This window comes from Aulonocara sp. 'chitande type north' Nkhata Bay, linkage group LG1 (genome assembly GCF_057382095.1).
Source record: "Aulonocara sp. 'chitande type north' Nkhata Bay isolate Kocher_YH1m ecotype deep benthic linkage group LG1, A_spYH_male_GT1.1, whole genome shotgun sequence".
Lineage (NCBI taxonomy): Eukaryota > Metazoa > Chordata > Actinopteri > Cichliformes > Cichlidae > Aulonocara > Aulonocara sp. 'chitande type north' Nkhata Bay.
Window position 1 is genome coordinate 19,254,445 of NC_141344.1, and position 24,048 is coordinate 19,278,492.

Consider the following 24,048-nt stretch of genomic DNA (forward strand, 5'->3'; position numbering starts at 1 on the left):
TTACATCTCTCAGCCTGGAAAGGGTTACAGAGACATTTTTAAGGCTTTGCGACTCAAGTAAACTACAGTGAGGGTTCACTTGAGTCCACACGTGTAGAAAATTTGGAACAGTGGTGAACCTTCCCTGGAATCAACTAGAACTGCGGGCCTCACTTGTTTCAGTTAAGGTCAGAGTTCATGATTCAGCAATAAGAAGGAGAGTTGTTAAAAAATGGCATTTATGTGAGGATTCCAAGGCAAAACCACTGCTGACCAAAAACAACACACATAATAATGATCAGAAACACACCAGCAACTCCACCTCTGAATGGCTGAAGAAACAAAAACAAAATGAAGGTTTTGGAATGGCCCACTCAAAGAGTGGACGTAAATCTGATTCAGATGTTGTGGCGTGACCTTAAACAGACTGTTCATGCACGAAAACCCTCCAGTGTGGCCGAATTAAAACAATTCTGCAAAGAAGAGCGGACCAAAGTTCCTTCACGGCGATCTGAAAGACTCTGTGCCAGTTGCTGCAAGCACTTTATGGCAATTGTTGCTGTTAAGAGTGGCACAACCAGTTATTAGATTTAGGGGGCAATTTCTTTTGCTACAAAATCACCATCTTATAAACTGCTTTTTGTATTTACTTGATTTGTCTTTGTCTTAAATGAAGTTTCATTGACATGTGTGACAAAAATGTGAAAAAAGAAGTCATTAAGGATTCAAACACTTCCTCACAGCACTGTAGTTAGAGACTGAGGGAGAAAAAACTAAGTAGAGGTTCCTGATGGGTTTTTTTTTTTCACTCAGAAAGACGAGCTCAGTGTTCTGCAGATTTGGTCCCAATTCTTTCTGAAATGTCTGTCTTCCTTTCATAGCAAACTTTGCCAGTGGACCTGAGCAACAGCAGCGTTCGGAGCAGTGGAAACAGCGGGGCGAGTTTCCATGGCAGCACTTCAGCCTTTGACCCTTGCTGCCCAGGTTCCACCTCACGGCCCCCTGCTTATGTTTCCCAGCCCACCCCTGGGCCCAGTCAGCCAAGTGTGGTGGACTCATTCAACTCCCCTATGGTGGCTCAGCCCCAGCCGCAAACACAGCCCCAGCCCTGCAGACATTACATGCACCCAACTTGTGAGTACAACGCAGTACATTACATCAGACTTTTTAAACTTTTGAAAATGCATTTTGAATGTTTGCTGCTGCCTATGAAAACAGATTTGCAATGCAATAATACTAACCAATGCTCGCTCACAGACACTAGTGCTGGCTAACAGGTTAATGTGCTCAGTGCTGAGAAACTTAATTTGCTACTCAGAATTTTCCAGTATCTGGTTAGTCTGAAGCAATGCGATGAGGATTCTTGGTGGGGATGTCGTGAAAATTTAGAGTCACTGGTGCCTCTCCTTACCTTTCCCTTACTTGTCCACCCTCCCTGTTTCAGTGCAGTGTGGACAAATATTAACAAATTCAAATTCAAAACAGGAAACGGGCAAGGCCCCAAGAGGACCTATAATGGGTTTTTTCTTATTTTCTGTCATATATAATATTCTAAAATGTACTGTTAAAACAATCCTAATGCTATACCAGTCTTTTATAGTAAAGAGACAGAACCGTCAGTTCAGGGGTCGTTCTTATTCTCACCTATAGGTAGCTCTGGGTAGTGACTGAAAGAATGAGATATAAGATGTAAGCAGTGGAAATGATCTACTCCAAATTGTATGGATTTCTTTTTAGTGATAGGGTGAGGAGCTCAGATTAGAGCAGCTACTCCTCCACACAGAAAGGAGCCACTTGGTCCAGGTATTTGACCTTTCAAATGACGGAGGCCTGGGGGCAGACCAAGGAAATGCTAGAGAGATTTCATATCTCAGCTAACTTGGGAATGTCTTGGTCTCCACCCACACCACAAGAACTGGGGGAGGGCTGGGCTGAGGGAGGGCTGGGTGTCTCATCTTAGACTGCTGACCCTGCAATCTGGACCTGCTTGAGTGGCAGAAAGTGGATGGATAACTGGTGCTTGTATTAAACATAGCAAAAGTTTCAAATGGTGAGGTCAGCATGTGAACAAGTAAATCCCATGAGTCCAAGGCTCAGGCCTCACAATGTTTTAAATAGTTGACTTTAAAAAGGTTTTAGTCCCTTGGCTTGATAGGTCATAGACACGGGATGTCCTTTGCTGGTTGCGAGCGCAGTAGCTCCATAGCAACCTCGTATTCAAACTGATTTTGAGGGCGAGCCGATAAGAAAACTGTAGGGAGCTAAATATCTTGTTTTAGACAGATGAGAAGCTGAACCTTTCTGCCATACTGGGTATATATAATTTTATTTTAAAGTGATAATTTTCCATCAACTATTAGACTTGTGATTGGAGTAGGTTGGAAACGGAAGATATCTGCATTTATTTGTTCTTTTTTTTTTTTAACACGAAGATCCTTGCATAATTTGACAGTCTTAACTTTTCCCCTTTATCTCTTGTCAAACCCAGATGGCCCTCTAACACGTTCACTGCATCATCAGTCCTCTTCCGCCTGTCCTCATTCCCATGGGAACCCCCAGCTTACACCTCAGACCCCAGCACAAGGTGAATTTCTCATTCCCCACACCTTTCATGCACCTCTGTCATCCCACCCGCCAGGCCACGCCGTGCCGCCCGCCCCTCCCCCGTCTCTGTCCACCCACCACCTCACTAATTCAAGTGCCCAGCTGGCCCAACATCTCCCTGCGGACCACCAGACGCTGCCGCACATGTATAGGATGGAGGTTCAGAGGCGCAGGATGATGCAGCACCCCACGTGAGTACCAGTGCAGGCTAAACTTACATAATTGATGGCTTTTCTTTGCTGAACATGTATTTTCCTGTCTTTCCAGACGAGCACACGAGCGTCCTCCTCCACACCCCCACAGAATGCACCCCAACTACGGCCATGGGCACCACATTCATGTGCCACAAACTATGTCTTCCCATCCTCGCCAGCCTGAGCAGAGAACAGCATGGTCAGTATCATCAGGAGTGTAATGTGTGTAATGTGTAAGTTTCATACTAGCTAATCCAGTGATTCCTAGATTTCATAACTACCAAAAAGAAAGCAAAGAAGAAACATGGAGACCCATCTCAGTGTCACAACTTATTTATTTTTTTTAGTCTTTCCTATCATGTCACAAACTGAAGTTATTTTTCTATGTTAAATAAACTGAATGCCCATGAAGTGAAGTACCCTTTAGAAACAGTATTATAGATATTTAATGTGACTGCACTTACATGATTATTTGGATTGATGTGGTTTGATGTAATAATGACTCACCGCCTTGTGTCAACAGGGAGCTCGGCATCGAAGCCGTAGCCCCGTTCCCTTCAGGGCACCTGCACTCCCACCTGCCACACTACCACCCTCCCCCAAGACTGCACCACTTCCCCATCCCCTTCATGGTGAGAAACCCTCAGCACACAGGCATCCATTAGCATACATGAAAATGAATCACTTTTATATGGAGTTTGGCTGCGATTAATGGAGTTTGCTCCTTATTTATAACATCAGTTATTTCAAGGATGGTTTAGTGAACCCATGAATAATTCATTAGCAATTAATAGTGGCTCATCAACCATTTCGAGTGCACACTCAACAAATCCAAAAAAATCCTCGACTCTCATCCTGCGCAAATATAGCTGACAGTTGTGATGTTATTATTATATTAAGGAATCTATCATCTGTGACCTTTATCATTACACATATGCAGTGCCTGCATTTTCAGAAGTTTTTAATTAATTACATTATTTTGTTGAAACTTGGCTTCAGTTTTAGAAATGGCAGCAGCACATGTTGGTTTTGTTTATTTTTAATAAAGCTAAGCTGACACAACACCCTTCATGGACCACATTACAGTGTGACTGACTGCATTCCTTGTATTTTAAGGCTAAACTTAATGAAACTTCCTCCCCTGCAGCACACTGGCATATCTGAAGTGACCTACCCGCACATTAGGTACATCTCATCTAGAATTACTGGCTTCGGAAGAAATTATGAGGTGAGTACTGTTTGTAAATGTATAAGCCTGAGGACAGTTGGGTCAAAACACGAGTACGAGTTACTGTTTCGTTCATCACGGTTGTCTGTTACTATAAATTTTAAAATGGCTTGACTCATCTCCGCATGACTCAGCATTATTGTGATCCTGTCATGGCGTCAGTGTTGGTTTGTTTTTATTGAAAATGCACGCTGGAATCGGATGAATGCTGCTGTCGCAGGAAAAAGAAGGGAGACGGTGTTTTAGTGGAAGTTTGTGCAAGGAAAGTTTTTAGCGTTTAATAAACAGTGCAGGGTTATTAAAGAGACAGATTAACCAAAATCAGATTCACTGAGGCCTGTTGCACATCTACATCTAGGTCCTTAAGTGTTGTAGTTTTGCCTCTTTACACCACCACAGTGGATTTTAAATCAAACGGCATCACAGTTTGTGATTGTCCCACATTTTCAGCATCTGAAAATTTGTTTTTTGATGAAATAACATAAATTTATATTCATTAGTTTTCAATTCCTGAATGAACTTGTGGACATCATCAAATGCCTTGTTGGTTAATTTGAGACAGTCTACCAGCCCTTTATTGCTGCCACCTTCAGTGTTTGTCAGGAGATAAGATGTACCACAATGTAAGGAGTGCTCTGACACGTTGATAAATATGTTTTTTTTATCTGATTAGCTTGGTAGCATTTGTCTTAATCTGAGCAGAATGTGTTGCCCTGTACTTCACAATTCTGCTGCTTTTATCAGCAGTCACATCGTTGGTAACCCGGTTCCATTGGCAGCTATATTTGCCCGTGTCATAACATTGCCTCAGGTTTGACAGATGATGTAGTTTGATCGTTACCCATAGTACAAGTTAATTTTCGTTTGTTTCGTCTTGTCCATATATATTTATATATACACGTGTACACAAGTTTTTTTCTCTCCCCAGAACTCTATAAGCAGTGTTTTCTGATCTGTTCTTCCTGTAACCAGTGGTTTGCACTTTGTTCCAAACCCTACATGTATTTATATTCATGAAAGCATCTGTTGATTATAGACGGTAATGCTATCTGTGATCTTTTGGGGTTGTTGAGGTGGTCAGAGAATTCATTCTATTTAAGACTGGACCACATTGGTGTAAGGAACTTTAGAAGTGACCAAACCAGCTGGTATAAAATTTGCTGTAATTCTTAAACGGTTCATCTAAAATGATCATAAAACCCCTCAGCTTAAAGGTTGAAGTCTACATATCAGTGGCATATTGATTGTTTGATTTTTAAAATCCAATCTTAGCAGCTAAATTACAAAAACCACTTCGTTGTGCAACAAATTATGGACCTCACTGCAGATTATTTTAGTCTGAGTTTTGCAGTGTTATCTAAAATGTTTCCCTCCTATTGAAGATAAAAGGAACTCAATCCCAGTTGCCTTATTTGGCCTGAAACACCAAATAAGTACATTTGAAAAATTCACCAGTGGCGTCATGTCCACGCAATCATCACATGATTGCTCAGAAAATTCCACAAACGTTGGCATTTTTTCATATAGGAATTGTTTTCTTTCTGCTGAAGAAAACTGTACCCATCAACCACATCACCGCAAGAAAAAGGAGTGCGTCTAACTTTGGCAGGTTCATACTTGTGACATCGGGGTAGGATGTAAAGATCAATAGCGTCTTCATAACTGTAGCTGTAACCCTCGTCTTCACAACGAGCTGTAACGTTAGCTCGGTACACGTCGTCTTTGGTGGTGAATGTGGTTTAATAGAAAGAAAATAGTTCCCGTTTTGAGCTTCTCACACTGCAACCCCAACTCACAGTCTCAAAATGGTGAATTGACCTCTGAGCTCGGTGTGGCCAAATGTTCATGAGCAACCTTTAACCTGAAAAAATTGCTCCCAGAACACGTGTCTGTCAGCCGTGACGTGAAAGCTTCTTCTCACAGAGCCGTCTGCCTCAGTGAGTTGAATTTATTTGCCAAGTCACGCAATTCAACAAGCCAACAAGCACAGTGAGTGGCTCAGTAGGTAACCACAGCTGTCCTGCTGACACTGCATAAACCATTGGCTTGATTTAGAAATATTAATCTGACTTTCGATGACTACGTGGAAACCCATTTAGTCAAAGGCTTTATCTGCTTAATTGATTAATCGAACAGCTGGTAAAGCCTCTCCATGAAGAAAAATGTCAGTTTGTACAGAAAATGTCAGCTTTTTCCCCCTCCAATCAGGACCTGCTGCATTTAGAGGAGAGACTGGGGACTGTGAACCGAGGAGCCTCTCAGGGAACCATAGAGAGGTGCACTTACCCACACAAGTACAAAAAGGTGAGGACCTGTCAGAGTGTGTGTGTTGTAATAAATATATAATGTGCTTACAGATTTTGAAGCTGCTGTCTATAGTTGTGAATGTATGCTGCAGTTGCCTCTGGGACAGAGTGCGCAGTGGTCTTTTGTGCTCATTTCAAACATCTGATGTTTTGCCAGCATTTAGAAAAACACTGTAGTGTCTTTTACCAGAGATTTGCAGCTGTGACGATATCTGTTGGGGCAAAGTTTCCGTAGAGGTTTCCAAATGTATCTAAATAAGCAATCTAACACCCTGCCACCCAATACAGAAGGTGTTGGAGAGAGACATTGACCAACAGTTAACCCCTGAAGCTTGGGCATCTATTGGGAAAAATATGCACGCAGACCCAGAATCGGTGAGAAATAATGAACAAATCAATTTGGAAACATGTCTCTGCTCACATGTACAGTAGATGTTAGTGTTAGTCTTGGGGGCCAGGGAATTCGGCTAATTACTTTGATTTGAATCATTTTGATTTGATTAAAAAACATTTTTCTGTTTCAGGACAAAATGACCATTCTCTCTGTCCCCAAATCTAATGTATTGTTGTAAACATAGTTACCTCTTTATCGGAAAAATATCACTTGTTTTTTTTTTTTTTAAAATACAAACTTAATACATACTTCTAATCTTACTACAGTGTTTTAATTGAGTAGCTTGTGTTTGAATTCATAGGATTTTGTTTAACCATCTGTAATAGCAGTTGTTGATCGACACTGCTCATCAAAAACAAACGTTTCTCACAAACAGAGAAAGCTGCACGGTAAGCAAGACGAAGACGAGGGGGCAGATGAAGACACAGAGGAGAAATGCACCATCTGCCTGTCAATACTGGAGGAGGGGGAGGATGTCAGGTAAATGTCTCGCCTCCTGGGTGTTCGTCCCGCTCGCCGCGCTCGGTTTTGTGTGTTCAATTACGCTTTCAAGGGTGTGACGGAGACAGGTGGGATAGCAGGTGTAGTTTAGCCGTTTCACATTGTCTCATAGGATGTCAAAAAAAAAAAAAAAGACCCAGAGGCATTAAAGTAATCAGCAGAAAATCCCAAAGAGCCTTAAAATTACAAGCCTCATGGTGCTGCGTTTTGGCACTCACTCAAGTATTTCTTTTAAAGAGGATTTTCTGCCCCCTGTTGGTTTAAGAGAAACTGAAAAATTAAATGTTTTTCTGTTTTCTTTACCGTGCACTACAAATTGCGAATCCCTTAATTATTGTTACTCACTAACAACATTTAGTCTTTATTCTTACATTTAAACTGTGTTTTAAAATCAGTGTTTCCCTAATTGGAGAAAGCAGATGGCAGCTCTGTTTGTAAGGAATACAGATGAAAACTTAAATATATGAATTATACGATGGACTCAAGTGTTTAAAGGCACTTTTATCCGGTCAAATCAAAAACTTCCTCATTGACAGTGTCTGACATTGTAAAATATACTTAACTCTGTTTTTTGGAGCCTATCCCCAGCTGTCGTAGGTCGAGAGGCAGGGTGCGCCCTGGACAACTGTTACAGCTGTTAGCTCACTATTTCAGCCATTTCCTGACTTCTTTCAGCTGTTGTTGTATTTAAACCCATCTCTGCATTGAGGGTACCAGCATGCAGCAGTTTCATTCATTTGAGCTGTTTTTATGCAGCTTCTACAGAATACAACTTATTCACTTTTTGAGCCATTTTAATGTTAATTTAACCTTAATGACATTTTAATGTACCAATAACTCAGCTGTATGTTTGTATAGCTTATCCACTGGATTTTGTTGGGTTAGGGTAGCCCCGGCTGGGAGTCGGTGGTTTTGATACAGCTTGTATTTTACTCACAACAGTGGTTTAAGACTTAATGTGACAGAAAACAACAATTTCAGTCTTTGATTAACTAAAGATGTTGGGTTTTGGGTTTACTTGCATCCTGAACAGAAAAAATATTTTAGTGGTTGAATGTTTATTTCTGACTTTCAGTTATTTGAGTATAAATGCATGAATTCAGAATAATATTAATATAGTTTATAGATTTAAACAGACAGATTTCCTGGCTTTTGCACGTGACCATAAACAAAGATTTTAGTAGACAAAGTAGTGCAATCGTTTCTGTTTTTGAAATAGGTTTCGCTGTTTTCATCGGATTTTTAAAAAAAACCCAAAACTATATTTTAATTAAGCTCATGATCAGGCAGTGCTGCTGTATCATGCATGTTAATATTCCATTCAATTTTATTTATACAGTGCCGAATCACAACAAGGCACTTTATATTTTAAGGTAGACCTTACAATAATACATACAGAGAAAAACCCAACAATCATATGGCCCCCTGTGAACAAGCACTTTGGCAACAGTGGGAAGGAAAAACTTCCTTTTAACAGGAAGAAACCTCCGGCAGAACCAGGCTCAGGGAGGGGCGACGGGTTGGGGAGAAGGAAGACAAGATAGGGAAAGGGAAAGCCTGCTTAATCTATTTCTTTGTCTCACGTCTCTCTCCTCTGTTTCCCCTCCAGACGCCTACCGTGTATGCACCTCTTCCATCAGCTGTGTGTGGATCAGTGGCTCCTCACCAATAAGAAGTGCCCCATCTGCAGAGTGGACATTGAGGCGCAGTTGTCTGCTGAGAGTTGATGCTGTTTTTTTTTTTCCCCCTTTTTCTTTTCTAACAACCCTTTTGTTAAAAATTTATTTTGAGATCATATTAATTTCTCTTCAGTACTGCAGTCAACCAAAGATGGCATGAATTACCCCTGCAGCAGCTCTACTGCAAGGATATTAAAAAAAAAAGACATCTGACAGAGAAAAAAATAAAAGCATTGAGCCTAGAGTGCCAGCTATCACATGTTACTACAACAGCTAGAATTCTCCATTAAGGGTTTAAGATTTTATTGTATTTATAAAGCTTTTATGTAGCTTTTTTGATCGTTTCCTCAAGTGTCATTTGCGTTCTGTTTCTCTGCATGTTTCCTCGCAATGCATTTCTTTGCACATATAACGTGGGCTCGAAACGGCCTAACAAGTTGCAGGTGAGGATAGCTGCTCTAGTAAAGATGCATTTCTGTAAACCCAATGCCTCGCTTTACTAGAATAGAATGTCAACCTCCAGTTAAGGAAAAAAAAAGAAAAACAACAAAAAACAAAACCAACATTGCAGGATTCATTTTACCAATCATTGTATCATTGATTAGTTTATGTTTAGAAGATGTGGATTGTTAGTGAGAGATGTTTTTTTTTTTCCTTTCCTTTCTTTTCTTTTTTTTTTTAAGTAAATCAAGACATTCCTAACTAGGGAACTATGTTAACAGATCAGCTGCTGTATTAGTGCACACCCAGTATTTCTAGAGTGGAAATAAACTCAGATGTTCACCTCACTCCCAGAATATGCACACGCTTTGCTACGATTACACCACCCGCCCCTTCCCCCGTTTTCCAGCACCTTCATTTTGACTACAACACCGTTACCGCCACCATCCGATGTATTTTAGAGGACAAAGAAAAAAGAATGTCACCTCCCTCTCTTTGACTGTTCTTTCTAAACCGAACGATTGTCGGGATCTGCTGTGAATCTTTTCTTCATTCTGTTTGGGGTTCCTTCCTGCAGACGGGCCTGCGGACGCTAGGTTTATGTGAGGTGATCTCAGGTCGACGCACGACCCCGCAACCTGGGATCATTTTGTCAATTTGAAACTGGCAGTGGCGTTGATTTCCTGTGTGTATATGTGTGCGCGCGTGCGTGTGTGCTCAGAGGGAAATACACAGCTCAATCGGAGATGAATATTTACTGTTTATTCTCACACGTCGAACCATTTCACCCACCCTCCCTTTTTTGTCTCTCTGTAGTTGAGCAGCGGCGTCTGCTTTGGCCGCTGAGAAAAGAAAAGAAAAAAACACTAATGCTGTCGACTAACTCACTCGCATAGACTTGCACAAGAGAGAAAAGGGTAGGAGGACCGTAGTGAATATGACAGTGTGCTGAGGCCATGTATTTCCACTCTGACGAATAGTAAAAACTGAAAAATTACAATTTTGAATGGAGTGTTGAAATGCAGTACTTAAAGCAGGTAGCCATGCATTCATTGACTTAAAGGCACCAGGATCATATTCTGTGGGATTTCTATTAGTTTTAAAAAATGATATTAATAAACTTGGATAACTTAATTGTGTCGTTTCTTTGGCGTTTTTCTGATTCATCAGACATGCGAGTTTCTCACTGGCTTTCATAGTACATGCTTATCTGTCATTAAATTTGCATTGGCTTAAAGATCATGTAAAAGCTTAAATCTTTTATATTGGAGAAAAACCAACATAAAAGCACAAATTTACAGACCTGACTTCCCAAACTTCATCTTTGGGTTAAATAAATACACAAATGTACAAAAATCAGTCAGATATAGAAAATGATCACTATTACTACAGGCACATTTACTCTTTACTAATCTCATTATATATTAATCTGATGCGATAGATATAGATAGAATAGATGTGCAGTTTCCAAACTTTCCTAGTGCTTGACCTCCAGACGTTTTTGTGATATGTAATCTCAGAAAGCCTTAGATCGAGAACATGTAGATGATATCAAGTTTATTCTTTCTCGTTATTGTCATTATTTATTGTATTATTAAAAAGGACTTCTATTTTCAAATAATAAATTAATGTAAGATCATTTTAATCAATCGTTTTTCTCTAATCAGTGCTGTTCTGGTTTTAATAAGTTGATATAAATAATTAGAAAGTCTGTTATGGACCAGGTGAGTGAGGTGATTCCATTTAGGAAATTGTTATTTTGTTAAAGCAAAAAGACAGAAGAAACTGAGCAAGTCTAGTCAGTTTTTCGAAATGGTCCATAGTTAAAATGAATGTGATTAAAAACTACTAGTGTCTAAAGAAGATAAACGCATTTATCACAACCGATAAAAGAAGACGTTTCTCAGATAACATAAATGTTAAAGGTCAACTATTCAAAATGTTGCAGTACCGATTGTAGCCACAAGGTGGAAATGAAACGCAGTCTTCCAGCAAAGCTGTGGCCCTGAGTGCAGCTGCACAGTGGAGGGTGTGACAGATCCTCCTCAATAAAAACAATGTAGAAGACATAAGTAGGAAATGTTCCTGCCAGCACAGATACATTTTTTTCTGTTTCAGCTGAGTAAAACTATTTCAAGGTAAAAGTCTCTTGTACCTGTAAAGCTGGGCTGAGAGACAATCTTTAGAAAACAGTCACAATTTAAACATAGATTTTGGTAAAAAAAAATTACTGAACAGTTAAATCTGCAGCTTAGACATTTACTTTTAAAAAAGGCATACACATCACTACATTTACCCTCCAGGTCTTCATTAGGTACACCATTCAACTGCTCATTAATGCAAATATCTAATCACCAAACACACAGCAGCACCCAGTGCATTTAGGCATGTGGACAAGGCCAAGATGAGACCTGCTGACTTTCAAACTGAGCATCAGAATGAAAAATAAAAGTTATTTAAGTGACTTTGAATGTGGCGTGCATGTTGGTGACAGACGGTCCAGGTCTGAGTACCAATTTCTAAAATTTACAGAAAATACCTTGTTGACACCAGAGAATGTCTCGATGACCAGACTGCTTTGTGCTGATAGAAAGGCATCATTAAGTGAAAACTAATCAAACTAATCCAAAGTATGAAGAAAAGTATCTATGAATGTAGAAACGTCTGACCTTAAGGAGTGGGTGTCACTCCTGTCAGCTAAGAACAGGAAACTCAGCCTTCAAATCGCACAAGTTCACCAAATATTTACAGAACTGAAGATTGGAAAAACATCTGCTGTGAGATTCTGATGGCAGGGTCAGAATTTGATGTAAACAACATGAAAGCCTCTTTGACAATAAAACAAACCAAAGCAGTTAAATATGCAGTATTACATGCTTTATTAAAGGACTGATCTACTGTTGTGTATTGCACAAGGATACTTTCCACCATCTGTTCAAACTATATTTCATGATGCAGAGGTTTTATGACAGAAGTCCCAGCAGTTGTCACTGACCAGAGTATAATGTGGTTATTTTATTTGGAAAAAAAAGGAATGTGTAAGTAATGAAAGCAGTGCAAAAAGATGTGCAGAAACAGTCGAGCACAAGTTAAATAGTTTGCAGCGCCACAGGGAAAAATGGCAACAAATTCACCTAAAAGCAAATCGGTGCACTTGACGAAACAAAAATCCGTTCACCGTGATCTGTGATAGTAACCACACCGAGCGGAACAGGAAATAAAGCAGATCTGTGAGCAACAAAGGCAGATGAAAACCAGCATGTTAAAATCCTTCAGAGAAAATACAAAACAAAAAAATATTTAATTTAAATTCTAACCAGCACCAGGCATCCTCCTACATATGAACACATATACAGAATCAGATCTAAAATGCCTGTTTTTAACATTTAATGTAAACAAATTAATTACCAAAGCGACTTATTGCTATCTTGGCAACTTGTCCTTCATCAACTTGACTTACTGGCTGTGGCATGAACGATGTCTGTGTCCAAGGTAGTACCGGTGCTAATAAAGTGCTAATAGACCGCAGACAGCATGCTCAGGTTACAGTATACATGGCCTCTACTGTTAGTCTAATATACTGGTGTGCTAGAAAAGCAAAGACATAGTGATTAACCACTTTACTACACTGCCCTTTGACTGGTTTGGGTATTGCTTTGGTATTTCTAATCATTAGAAATCACAGTGTGGCGATTTAATGAATATGTGTTCCTGGAAAGTAGTTACAGTTTTGCACCAAAAATAAATATTTCCTGGTAAAACAGCAGTCACTTCATTTTTGACACGGACACATCCACGTTTGCTTCGGCAATCAAACCTTCATCTAAAACAAGCTAAACAAAACAACGTGTTGAGAGTAAAAATCACAGCCTGGTCCCACAGATTTAGCAGATTTCATTCCAGCGCTTCAAAAATGTTTTGAGCTAAAAGTCCTCAGCAAGATATAAATGACAGTAAGGAGAACACAGAAGCTATAAATACAATAAATAGTTTTGTTCAGTACTCAGAGGGACTGTGAAGGGAAAAGAAATCAGACCCTGGGGTCAAACAGTCTTCTTTGTCTTTAGAGCCTCATTTCAAGCTCGATGATCTTTTAGTCTGCTGGTGTAACCGGGAGTTACATTCGTGTACTCTAAGGCAGTAAAGTGGAGGAAGTGTCTCATTGTGCTTCTCTCTCCAACTGTAAGCTTCTAAGCTCCGCCCCTTCCTCTGAGAAGGTCAGCTGGGATGAAGCGTTCTCTCCTCCGTGTGCTGTGAAACCTGCAGCTCCTAGATCTTGGTGACGTAGTTGTTGGGGAAAAGTCCCTGCTTCCCACGAAGGCGTCCTGTCCACCACCCGGACACATCTGGCCGACAAACACGACTAAATTAGCGTCTCATGAAAAATAGATGACAAATAAGCCCCTGAATGCCTTTTTCGCCCTGCGCTTACCCTCTTTGATGATGTCGATGACGTCGTCAGCGTTGAAGCTGAGCTCGTCTGTGTCCTGAGCATCGTAGGCGTACAAAGCTCTGCACTGGGGCACCTGAGGCTTGGGTTTGGGTGCAGGCTTGGGTCGTCCTCCTCCCGGCGGAGGCCTGCTGGCTGACGGTCTGTGGGCCCTGAGGTAACATCGAGAGAAACAAAGAGAGAAACGCGTTTGTGACTTTGTCTATGGTCGATCTCAGAATACGAGGGCATGCATAACCACCATCTCATTATACCATATACCAACCAGGAAACACCGATTTGAGGATTAAGATTTTTCATTTTCCAATCAACACTGTAATCAAACGGAAAGTGTTTTAAAGAGATAGCAGCAGTTCATAAATCAGACACAAGATGGCGATATGGTGCATGCCATCTCTATGCCTGCAACTGAACCTAAAATGTGTTTGTGAAGCCCTCAGGAGCACAGAGTGCTGATCCCAAGTCAGCAGCACCTTTTTTCTGCATACTGGCTGCATTCCATTACTTGCATATTGCTGTACCTGATTCTCTCGTCACCACGGCGCGAGTTAGTGTACGGGATGTATTTGGGAGCAAGTGAAAACCTCAAGGTTGATGTTAGAAGGATTTGAGCAAGTTTGAGAAGGACCAAATTGTGACTTGGTCAGAGCGCCTTCAAAACTGCAGCTCTTATGTGGAACAATGGCCGGCTCCTGTGGTCCGATCTAACAGACGAGCTACTGTAGCTCAAATTGGCCAGAAAGTTCAAGCTGGTTCTGATAGAAAGGAGTCAGAATAACCAGAACAGCCAGGTGCCCGTGCTGACTCCTGTCCACCAACAAAATGCCCAACAATGAACCGAACCATGGAGCAATATAGGAAGGTGGCCTGGTTTGATGAATCATGTTCTCTTTTACAACACGTGGATGGGCAGGTGTGTCCATTTTTACCTGGTAAAGACCAGGCATCAGGATGCACTATGGGAAGAAGGCAAGCTGGTGGAGGCAGCATGATGCTTTGGACAGTGTTCTGCTGGGAGACCGTGGGTCCTACCATCCATGTGGATGTTACTTTGACATGTAACACCTACATAAGTGTTGGTGCAGACCATGTACACTTTTTCATTGAAACTATTCCCTGATGGTTGTGGCCATCAGTGGGCTAGTGGAGTTCATGCCCTGGCAGGTCAGAGCTGTTTTGGTACCAACTCAATATTAGGTATAATTTTGCAGCTGATCGGTGTACACTGTAAATAAAAGAGGGATGCAGTCTCTATGGCGCCACCTGCTGGTCAGGCGGAGCAAATTCACCATCATCATCATCATTCAGGTGTTCTGACGTTCTGACCAAAGAGAGCTCGTACCCTGCTTTATCATAGTTTTTTTTTTTTTATCCTGTAGGGATAATCTATAACATGAGTTATATTGTAGATGTCTTATGTATCAACTTCAACAAAAAAAAAAACAAATAATAAGTAAGGCCATAGATCAATGAGCTGTAGTGTTCACTGCAACCGGGCTTCTGTTTAAAACCAGAAAGGTCGCCCCCTGCTGGCCACGAAAAAGAACGCAGGTTTGAGGCACATCTCCAGTGGCTTCACTTTTTAGTGCCGTATGACACATCCGTCTTTTATACACTGAACTTTAAACAGGCAGTGAAGCAGCCTGTTTTATACATATGTAACTTATGCATTGACCCAATAAAATTATTTACTCCTGTGATATTAAAATTGAACCAATATTAAAATAAATCAATAAATCAATAAAAGCACAGAAGGATTCTTTCAACCTCCCAGAAATCTTGTTTACAAATGAAAAAAAAAATTTGAGAAAGAATTCCCACTTGATTGAAACAGAGCAGCAGCAGGAGCAGGAAATAAAAATAAAATAAAATCTTAGTTGCATACTACGACAGGAAGTCGAATTTTAATCATACAAGAGAATATGCATGAGCATTTCCTGCTGCTGCAAACTTTTGCACTCATGAAACACCAGTCAAAACACTGCAAACACTCCAACTCACATTCCTCCGTTTGAAGTGGGCGGTCTGCCTCCAGGACTACAAAAGAATAAATTATCCAAATTATGTCAAAATACAGAAACACAGCTATGTGTGAGAGTGTCTATAGTCATTTTAATACGACGTTTATAACTGTGTTCGTGACACGAGCCTGACTACTGTCTTATTTTATGAAACTGGGTTTGGACATTGGACATCTAAACACAGGAAAACTGTACGTTACACAACGCCAAATAATTACATGACTTCATACGTTTATTAACACAGAATCAATAGGAAAAAAAAGGACTTTTCCACCACATGAGTTTATCCGGGAAACAGGAACCTTTTGAGGAACTTAGGGTTTTAAACCAACAAAGAGCAAGAAAGAGTCAGAAGGAACCTTTAAATTCTTTGAGAAAAGTTCCTGGGACTAAAAGATCCACATAGTTTAAGGTGCAAGTGTAAATTCTCATCAAATGGGATTTCAAAGCTGAGCTAAAACAGTGCTGTGTCACATTAAGTTTAAGGACAACGAGCGACATTTGTTTTTAGCTGAAAATCAAAAAGATGAGTTGATAAACTGCTGATTTCTTTCAGCTGAGCTCTGTGAAACATCACGTTAGTCATACAATTAAGATTCAGCCAACAGGTGTCAGAGATAAAAGCTAGCTTTGCTTGACTGCCGACTTGCTGGTGACTCTTTCAACGTACAAATCAGCTGTGACATTTTTATTTCAAAGCTGGGAGACGACAACATTAACCAAGCAAAGTGTAGACGCTAAAGAACAGGTGTAACTTACAGCAGTATGAGGAGTTCAGGCACAATTTAAACTAATTAAAAGCTTGAAGCGGTGATGGGAAAGTCCTTGTTTTGTGTGGGTGAGTTAGTCTGTCTGTTCCTGCCTGGACTGTTTGGCTACAGTGTGTGCCGGTTTCTCACCCTGCTGCTCCTTGATCGGGGACTCTCAGACAGTCTAAGTTCGGCTGCTGGCGACTGCCGCCTCGCTCCTTCACCTGGTTGATGTTGCTGGGCAGGACCGGGTGCGCTGAGTTGTGGGACGATGGATGCCTCTTGCTGTGATGCTGTGAATTTCTCTGATTGGTGACATGGTTGGTGTTTTTTATGCCACCGTTCTGGTGTGAAACTGCAGAAAGAAAAGCTTTGTTGTCATGTGAGCTGTGAGAGAGATGATTCACTCGGGACAGGTGACCAGCGAGCTGCTCGGACGCTGTACCTGGAGGTCCCGGTGCAGCTCGTGATGGGGTGTGCTGGTGGCTTCTGGACATGTTTGAGCGACTCTGAGTGAAGCTCTTCCTGGTTGGGCCTAAAGGGGAGAGATATTCAGATATTAACTAACCAGCAGCTTTGTAATTTAGATAAACAAAACTAAAACACAGTTGGATCCATAATTTGTTGGATAAAAAGATCATTTTTGCAGTTTTGCCTCTGCTCACAACCACAGTGGATTTGGATCTAACAATAATTGGAGGGACAACTTCTTTCTCAGTAACACAAAAAGGCATGAAATGGCTCCACAAACAAACAACCTCTCAAAGAAGGAAACGCAGCATTTGGTGGATTACGGCTCACTGTGAGAGCAGGTAACCTTTCCACAGGTTCGTTCATACTCACGTGTATTCTTGGGAAGCCCGGGTCCGATGCTGACCTGCAGAGATTTGCTCGAAGGCTTCAGGACAGGCATGTCTCCCTGACCTTGGACAAATGTGACCTGCCTGGAGCCGCCGCCACTCAAGAAGCCCCAGTTCTCCTTCTTCAACTTCATCTCCAGTCTGAGAAACACGACAGACATTTTTATATCATCGGACTTTGTTTTTGTCTTGTTTGTCCTTTTGGCTTCTATGTTTACTATTGAAGTGTTTACTTACGTGTTACTGAACTTAAGCGGTAGCTTCCTCTGGGTTTTCTCCTCAAACCTTTGAGCAAGCAAGCTGATGAACTCGGTCTTAAAAATGCACTCCAGCAGGCTGTCGTACTCCTGCTCGTGCAGTATCAAGACGTCGTCCTGCATTGTGCTGAAAGGACGAACAAAGCAAGGGAAACTTTAAGTGTTATAACAGATCAAATCTCCCCGTTTTTCCGTTTTCTGTGAAACTTTGACAGAAGCCAAGATCACGAGTCAGAATCAGCTTTCACATTTGCATCAAGAGCCTCACAAAGCGGCTCACATCTGAGGAGGGACGACAGCTTGAGCCCGTAACCCGCACAAGGATACTTTGTTCCTCCCAGAGAAGTCGGGTTTTTCTCTGATGAGCTTTTTACAACTCCTGCTTTCGCTCATTGCACCACCTGGTCTGTATTACCCCGCTGACTCAAAAGCCACATGTTACTCCAGCAGCTCCACCTCTGAAACGAGCTATGCTGCGTTCCCATGAACAACAAAGCTACGATAAGTCTCTCAGCTCCTTTTTTCCCCGCACTTTCACAATAAACTGATCAACGTTCTTTCCCCACTATAGCATTTTTGAGTAATTTAGCAACGTTTTGGAGATGTGGACTAAACTGGTTTCAGTCAGACCTGAAAACACTAACATATACAAGCAGCTTAAATATACTCCACATGTTTTCCGCGTCCCTTGTGTGACATTTACAGCAACATGGGAACTTCTTTGATTACAAATCCAGACTGTGACTTTGAAGTGGATTCATGGCTTTCTGCAGTGCAGTGTCCACAGAATCAGATGTTGTCTTGTTTTGGAAACAGTCAAATATCTGCTGGTATGTACCTCTGCTCATAGAAACGTGTGATTCAGAACATCAGCTTTGAGATAACGGAGAGGAGTGCAGAGCAGGGGCTGAAGTTTGAAAATCAACAATATTAGCGTGCACTTTACTTCTGATTAAAGTAGCAGAAAAATACACTGGAAAAAAAAGCTTCACCACCTGGAGGGATTGATGCAGCGATTGATATGTTTCGGCTGGGAAAAGGTTACTTAATCCTAAAGTCTCATAAGCGTGAAAAAAGCTGTTTCATTGGAGTCAAATTGCTGGCCTGTAACGAGGAAAGAAAACTACTAAGGTGATTGGCGAAACTACGAAAACTGAGTCCTGGACGGGTAGTAGGGAACCATCATCTCTGATAAATGTGGTCGGGGGGAAAAAAAATCCTGAATAATCGAGATCGGAGAGAAATCACATAATTAAAAATATATAAAATCTACAGTAGAACTCACAGCTATGTTTAAAAGTGAAGGTTGGAGCATTTCCACAAATATAGCAAGAAGAGAACAGCTGTGTAGCCTTAATAAAAACACACTTATCAGTTTCAATTTGCCAGGGAGCATAAAGATTAGAGTCTGAAGCAATGGAAATGTGCTCTGATGAGACCGACTGTGATCCAGGAGTGATCGGCACGAGAAGAAAGGCGGATGAAGTGCAAGCGTGTGGGTGCAGGGTTATGATCTGGAATTACTTCAGCTGGTCAGGTCTAGGTTAGGCAACATCATGTGCTCAAAAAGACATGAGTTCAGCTGACTATCTGAATACACTCAATAACCAGAGTCCGGAGTTCTCGACCTCTTTGAGAACCTTTGGGATACGATGGAGACGACTTTACGCAGCAGTCGGACTCTCATCAGCATCATCAGTGCAAGATCTTCGAAAAAAAAGAATGCAACTATAGATGGAAATAATTGTTGCGACACTGAAACGATGCCACGGCGATCGCACGCTGTGATCAAAGCTAAACGGGGTCGAATGAAGTGTGTCGCTTTTCTTGTGGCTGTGCAGTGTAAATTCTGAAATACACCAAAATAAAAATGCTGCTGTAGGTAGATTTTCTAGAGAGCAGGATGTGGTGTAGCAGCAGGACGTAGCAGTTAGAGTTGACTTATGTAAACAGAATAAGCTCCAAATTTGTTTTTATGGATGCCATTTGTGTGGCACATGTTATTAATTCTATTAATTATTAGACAGTATAATGACTTCTGTTCCTGCTTTGAGCTACAATAAACCTGCATTAAAGTTATGTGATGGAAAATAAAGTACCCCTTCATCCACTTTCTTCCACTTATCCACTCCTAGCTGCTATAGGGCGAAGTAGACCCCGGACAAGTCACCAGTCTGTCACACAGCTAACACACAGAGAGGCAGATAACTAGTCGCACCTATGGGCAATTTAGAATCACCAGTTAGCTTAATGCCACTAACTGCATGTCTTTGGACTGTAGGAAAAGGCAAAGTACCCACACAGACATGGGAAGAACATGCAAAGTCGACCCAGACAGTGGAAATGAATCCAGGATGGCACCAATATTCTCCTTAATGTGAGTAAAAATAAAAATACTAAAGAAATTAAGTTTGCTGCTATTTTAAATTGAAAGATAGACTGGAATATACAATTGTAAAGGCTTAAATTTGCCACTTAACCATGTGGAAATGTGTTAGGTAAGAAGCCGAATAAAATGATAACACATCCATTTTCTTAACCCCTTCACCAGTTCAGGGTTGCAGATCATGAACTCGTCTTTGGTCTCGTCATTAGCGGAGCCGTGCCCGTCGGGTGGCAGAAGAAAGCCTGCTGATTGAATTTACGAAAACATAAAAATAATATTGAACTTTCTGCCTGACTGATAATGAAAGACTGGACTAAAGGTTTCATCTTTGTGCCGTGTTGGCCTGAAGTTTGGAAATATCTGCTCTAGCATCATTCTCTCAGGAGAAAACCTTTCTCTCTGAGTTTTGTGGAGGAGTTAGAAGTTGTAAGCTCTCTGGACCTGGAAAAGGCAATACTATAATTTCTTTTGAATGATGTTACTCAGATGTGAAGGAAGCATTTTGCACCTCAGAGACACCGCTAAGATCTTGTCCACATCGATCCGCCTCTTCAGCACCTCTGTCACCTGCCCTTTCTCTGGCCCCTGTTTCACCTTCTCTCTTCCAATCAGGTACACAGATTTTGGTGTCAGGATCAAATCTCTCTTAATTGCCTATTTGAAGAAGGAAAACACAATGTTACTATTTTGCCAGTTGTTGGAAAACCAGACTGAAAATTTAATTGAACCAACCTTGAAGCGACGGTCGTATTTTGTGACTTTGTCCGCAAAATCGATCTTTTCTCTCTTTCCAAGAAACTGCCGGAGCTCAGGCCGGTCATCCATACCGAGGTAGTCACCTACGAAGTTTCTGTTGAGGCTGTGTCGCCGCCTCTCTTTTCGGTTCAGCAGCAGATCGGAAGCTGAATGAACCCAGACAAAGAGGATAAGAGCGGGAGCGCCAGGCAGGTAGATACTTCCGGCAGTAAGTCGCTCCCTCACTCACCTTCTTCCCTCATCTGAACATACTTCTTGCGGGCCACATATTTCCTCCAGGCTTTCTGGATGGTCCGGGCGTAGCCGTCAAACTTGCGCTCCCTCGTCTCTTCCAGCAGAAACAGCTGTAAAGACAAAGAGCGAGACTCAGGATGACACATGCCGAGTTCAGCTCACTGCACAAACCCAAACACAGACACACCTACATGAACTCAGTGGGAGGAATGCATACAGAACATACCTGAGTACAGTTAAATAGACAAACCGAGCTGTCGGCTCGTCATTTTTATTACAGTGCAGAAGTGAAGTGCTGGTGTCTGACAACAAGACCCGTGTCATGCCAAAAAGTGATTTCCAATGTTCCTGTGTGTTTTTCATGTGTGATATATTTGCTTATATTGGTAAATAGTCAACAGGATTTATGAAATCACCTGTTTTGCCAGCATCTTTATGACGATCCAGTCCTGTTTGTTTGTTGTTTAAAATATCTGTATAGAACTATTATGTTATGTTTCTTGCAATCTTTGCTGCCCTCTTGGTCAAATCTCTCCAGAAAAATACATTTTTAATGCCAACGACACATTTTACCCAGCTAAATAAAGGATATATAAAAGTCACTTTGCCAGAACAAACAGATTTCAGCTTTAACCTTATGACAGGACGTTTTCTGGCTCTAAATGGCTGGATATCATTCATGAGAGATATATTTGATGGATTATAGGCCAACAAGTCATTTGCACCTGTTTAAATAGCAGCAGTCATTTTTTGGCAGACGACAAACAGCCACAGCTTGTTTGGATTGTTGTAATGAAATTGTTTGGCAGTTGAATCAACAGAGTGATGCCCTGCAAAGCTGCAGAGCTGACGGTGAACATGTTTAAACTAAAAATATCTATAAACGTCCAGTGTGAACAGGATTCTGATCTTTGCTTCGAGATGGACTCAAAGACATTAACACTTACCCTTTAAAGTAGAAAAACTTAGAATTTAATTACAATAATCCTTAAAATTACAAGTGTTTGTGGTCCTCGCTAGCACTTATGAGCAGACTCATCTTGTCACCGGGATATGTCATTTCCCGATGGGCGTCGGGACACGCAATCACACTCTCTGCCCTCTCCCTGCCAGACTAAACATCCTGCCCGGTGCTGCAATAGGCTTGGCATCGACAGAGCCGGCCACAGGAACAAACCGCAAGCAAGACCGAAACACAACACAGCAGATCAAACTTCACCCAGAAAGGCTGCAAGCAGAAAAATACACTGAGTCACAGAAACAGTGACACCACAAAATCACAGAGGCTGTGAGAGTGATTGCACTTCCCGGCTGACAACACCAGGAGCAAACAGCAGGTGGTGTTTTGGTTAATATTAGTGGAAGCGAGAAGGAAATGGTGGCAAACTTCCTAATGTCTTTATTACACAAACATCTGGCTGACTCTTCAAATCGAAGCAGTGCTGAAACAAACAACTGTATTTACTATAAATAAATAAATAAATATATTTAGAGTATGGTTAATTAATTACACGTGTACTCACTTACTTTAATTTTTCATAATTTTTTTAATTTTTCATATTTATTTCCTATCTTATTCATAGCCTTTTCCTTTTTTGTTTTCTTTAGGTCACGAGCAGTTGTCCAAGCATTTCACTACATATCGTACTGTGTATGACTGTGTACGTGACAAATAAAATTTGAATTTGAATTTGAATTTTAGGCAGCACGGTGGTTAGCACTGTTGCCGCACAGCAAGAAGTTGTATCTTTAGGCACTTTGTTTCTATCAGCCTGTCACAAAAACACAATCTGCTCCCATTTCTTTAGTTGAATCTACAGTAAACCCAGCGATTAAAACAGTTTGACACAAAAAAAAAAGTATCTTTGGTTCCTAAAGAGCTGTTAGCTAAAAACCTGGCATATCTCAGCAGTCAGTGTTATAAAATCTGAGGAAACTGGACAAGCTGAGATTGAAAGAATTAGTGAAAAACATAAAAACAAAAACCCAAATCATTCTTATATAAAGGTGCAAATCATCATCAATATATGCAGAAGAGGTACAACAGTGAGTGTCTCTAAAACGCGATGGAGGCTCTTTCATGGTTCGGGGCTGCATTTCAGCCAGTGGTGTTGGAGATCTTGTCAAATTATAGAATTATTAATGCAGAAAGTATCATCAAATCCACCATGATGACAGATGATAGAAGAAAGAGAAGACAGAGAGAGGACATTACAAAAAGAAAGAAGTCACGGGTTATTCCAAAGCTGAAGGGGGCCTAATGGCAAAAAGCTTTTTACCCTTCAGCTCTACGCCTCGATTTTGAAACAGCCAGGAGGACAACACACGATGATCTCAGGCTGCAAAATGGCTCATATGGGCTCAACATACCTGCTATGTTACTTGTGCTAAACCACAATGTGCTTTAAACGCAATCAGAAAAACCTTAAAAGTCAATTTAAAAGGGTGAAGCTAGGAGTGGGGTGATGTGATGCCATCTGCCAAAAAAGCAGCAGGAATCTGAGATGGATCTTATTTGGAAGACTACACAACTTTTCTAATGTGTGGTTTGAAAATTAGCCCAAGTTTGTGGCCCAACATTTGTATGTAAGGGGTTTAGGACACTTTCAGTGGCTTTGATGATTAAACACTATTATGAAGCAGGAAACAGAAGAACAGCTGTGAGTGCTGTATAAAAAAGTTTTTTTAATAACTCTTTAGGTGAGCTGTCTGTCATAGTCACTCAGCTCTGCTTACAAAGGACCTCTGATGGACAGTAAGCCACGAGCAAATCCGTCATCACAGAGGGGCTGAAACTCCTCCAACATCTGGCCTGGCGTCAAACAAACTTTACTTATTACAGCCGACAGAAAAACGCTTCAGTCACGCAGCTCATTAGCTGGTGTCAGTGTCTTATCATGCACAGAGACTTGTTTTGAGAAGCCTGGCAGCTCATTTCAGCGGTCCGCCCCATGTGATATTTGCGCTTCATAAACACACCTCAGTGGCTCTCAGTGTGGTGGCGTGGGG

The 24,048-nt window shown here is 41.2% G+C and overlaps 2 protein-coding genes across 7 annotated transcripts in view; one reads left to right on the plus strand and one right to left on the minus strand.

The window, feature by feature from the left end:
• The window catches only part of rnf111 (ring finger protein 111), a 32,897-nt gene extending 22,437 nt beyond the window's left edge, over positions 1-10,460 (plus strand). For 3 of the 5 annotated variants that reach the window (XM_086287216.1, XM_086287228.1, XM_086287223.1), the window contains 9 exons: positions 861-1,113; positions 2,468-2,774; positions 2,851-2,976; positions 3,301-3,409; positions 3,925-4,005; positions 6,214-6,309; positions 6,600-6,686; positions 7,082-7,185; positions 8,816-10,460. In XM_086287216.1, coding sequence (XP_086143342.1) covers positions 861-1,113; positions 2,468-2,774; positions 2,851-2,976; positions 3,301-3,409; positions 3,925-4,005; positions 6,214-6,309; positions 6,600-6,686; positions 7,082-7,185; positions 8,816-8,933 — 1,281 coding nt within the window. In that variant the 3' untranslated portion in view covers positions 8,934-10,460. The remainder of the gene's footprint in view (positions 1-860; positions 1,114-2,467; positions 2,775-2,850; positions 2,977-3,300; positions 3,410-3,924; positions 4,006-6,213; positions 6,310-6,599; positions 6,687-7,081; positions 7,186-8,815) is intronic. The other 2 variants (XM_086287245.1, XM_086287237.1) reach the window with 2 other exon arrangements.
• Positions 10,461-11,621: 1,161 nt separating this feature from the next.
• myo1ea (myosin IEa) overlaps positions 11,622-24,048 on the minus strand; it is a 49,243-nt gene continuing 36,816 nt past the window's right edge. Inside the window, exons 20-29 of one of the 2 annotated variants that reach the window (XM_086287248.1) lie at positions 21,035-21,149; positions 20,782-20,951; positions 20,558-20,703; positions 17,644-17,790; positions 17,390-17,547; positions 16,992-17,081; positions 16,697-16,901; positions 15,778-15,813; positions 13,759-13,928; positions 11,622-13,672 (exon numbers count right to left, since the gene is read on the minus strand). In XM_086287248.1, the coding sequence (XP_086143374.1) occupies positions 13,596-13,672; positions 13,759-13,928; positions 15,778-15,813; positions 16,697-16,901; positions 16,992-17,081; positions 17,390-17,547; positions 17,644-17,790; positions 20,558-20,703; positions 20,782-20,951; positions 21,035-21,149 (1,314 nt within the window). In that variant the 3' untranslated portion in view covers positions 11,622-13,595. The remainder of the gene's footprint in view (positions 13,673-13,758; positions 13,929-15,777; positions 15,814-16,696; positions 16,902-16,991; positions 17,082-17,389; positions 17,548-17,643; positions 17,791-20,557; positions 20,704-20,781; positions 20,952-21,034; positions 21,150-24,048) is intronic. The other variant, XM_086287254.1, reaches the window with a different exon arrangement.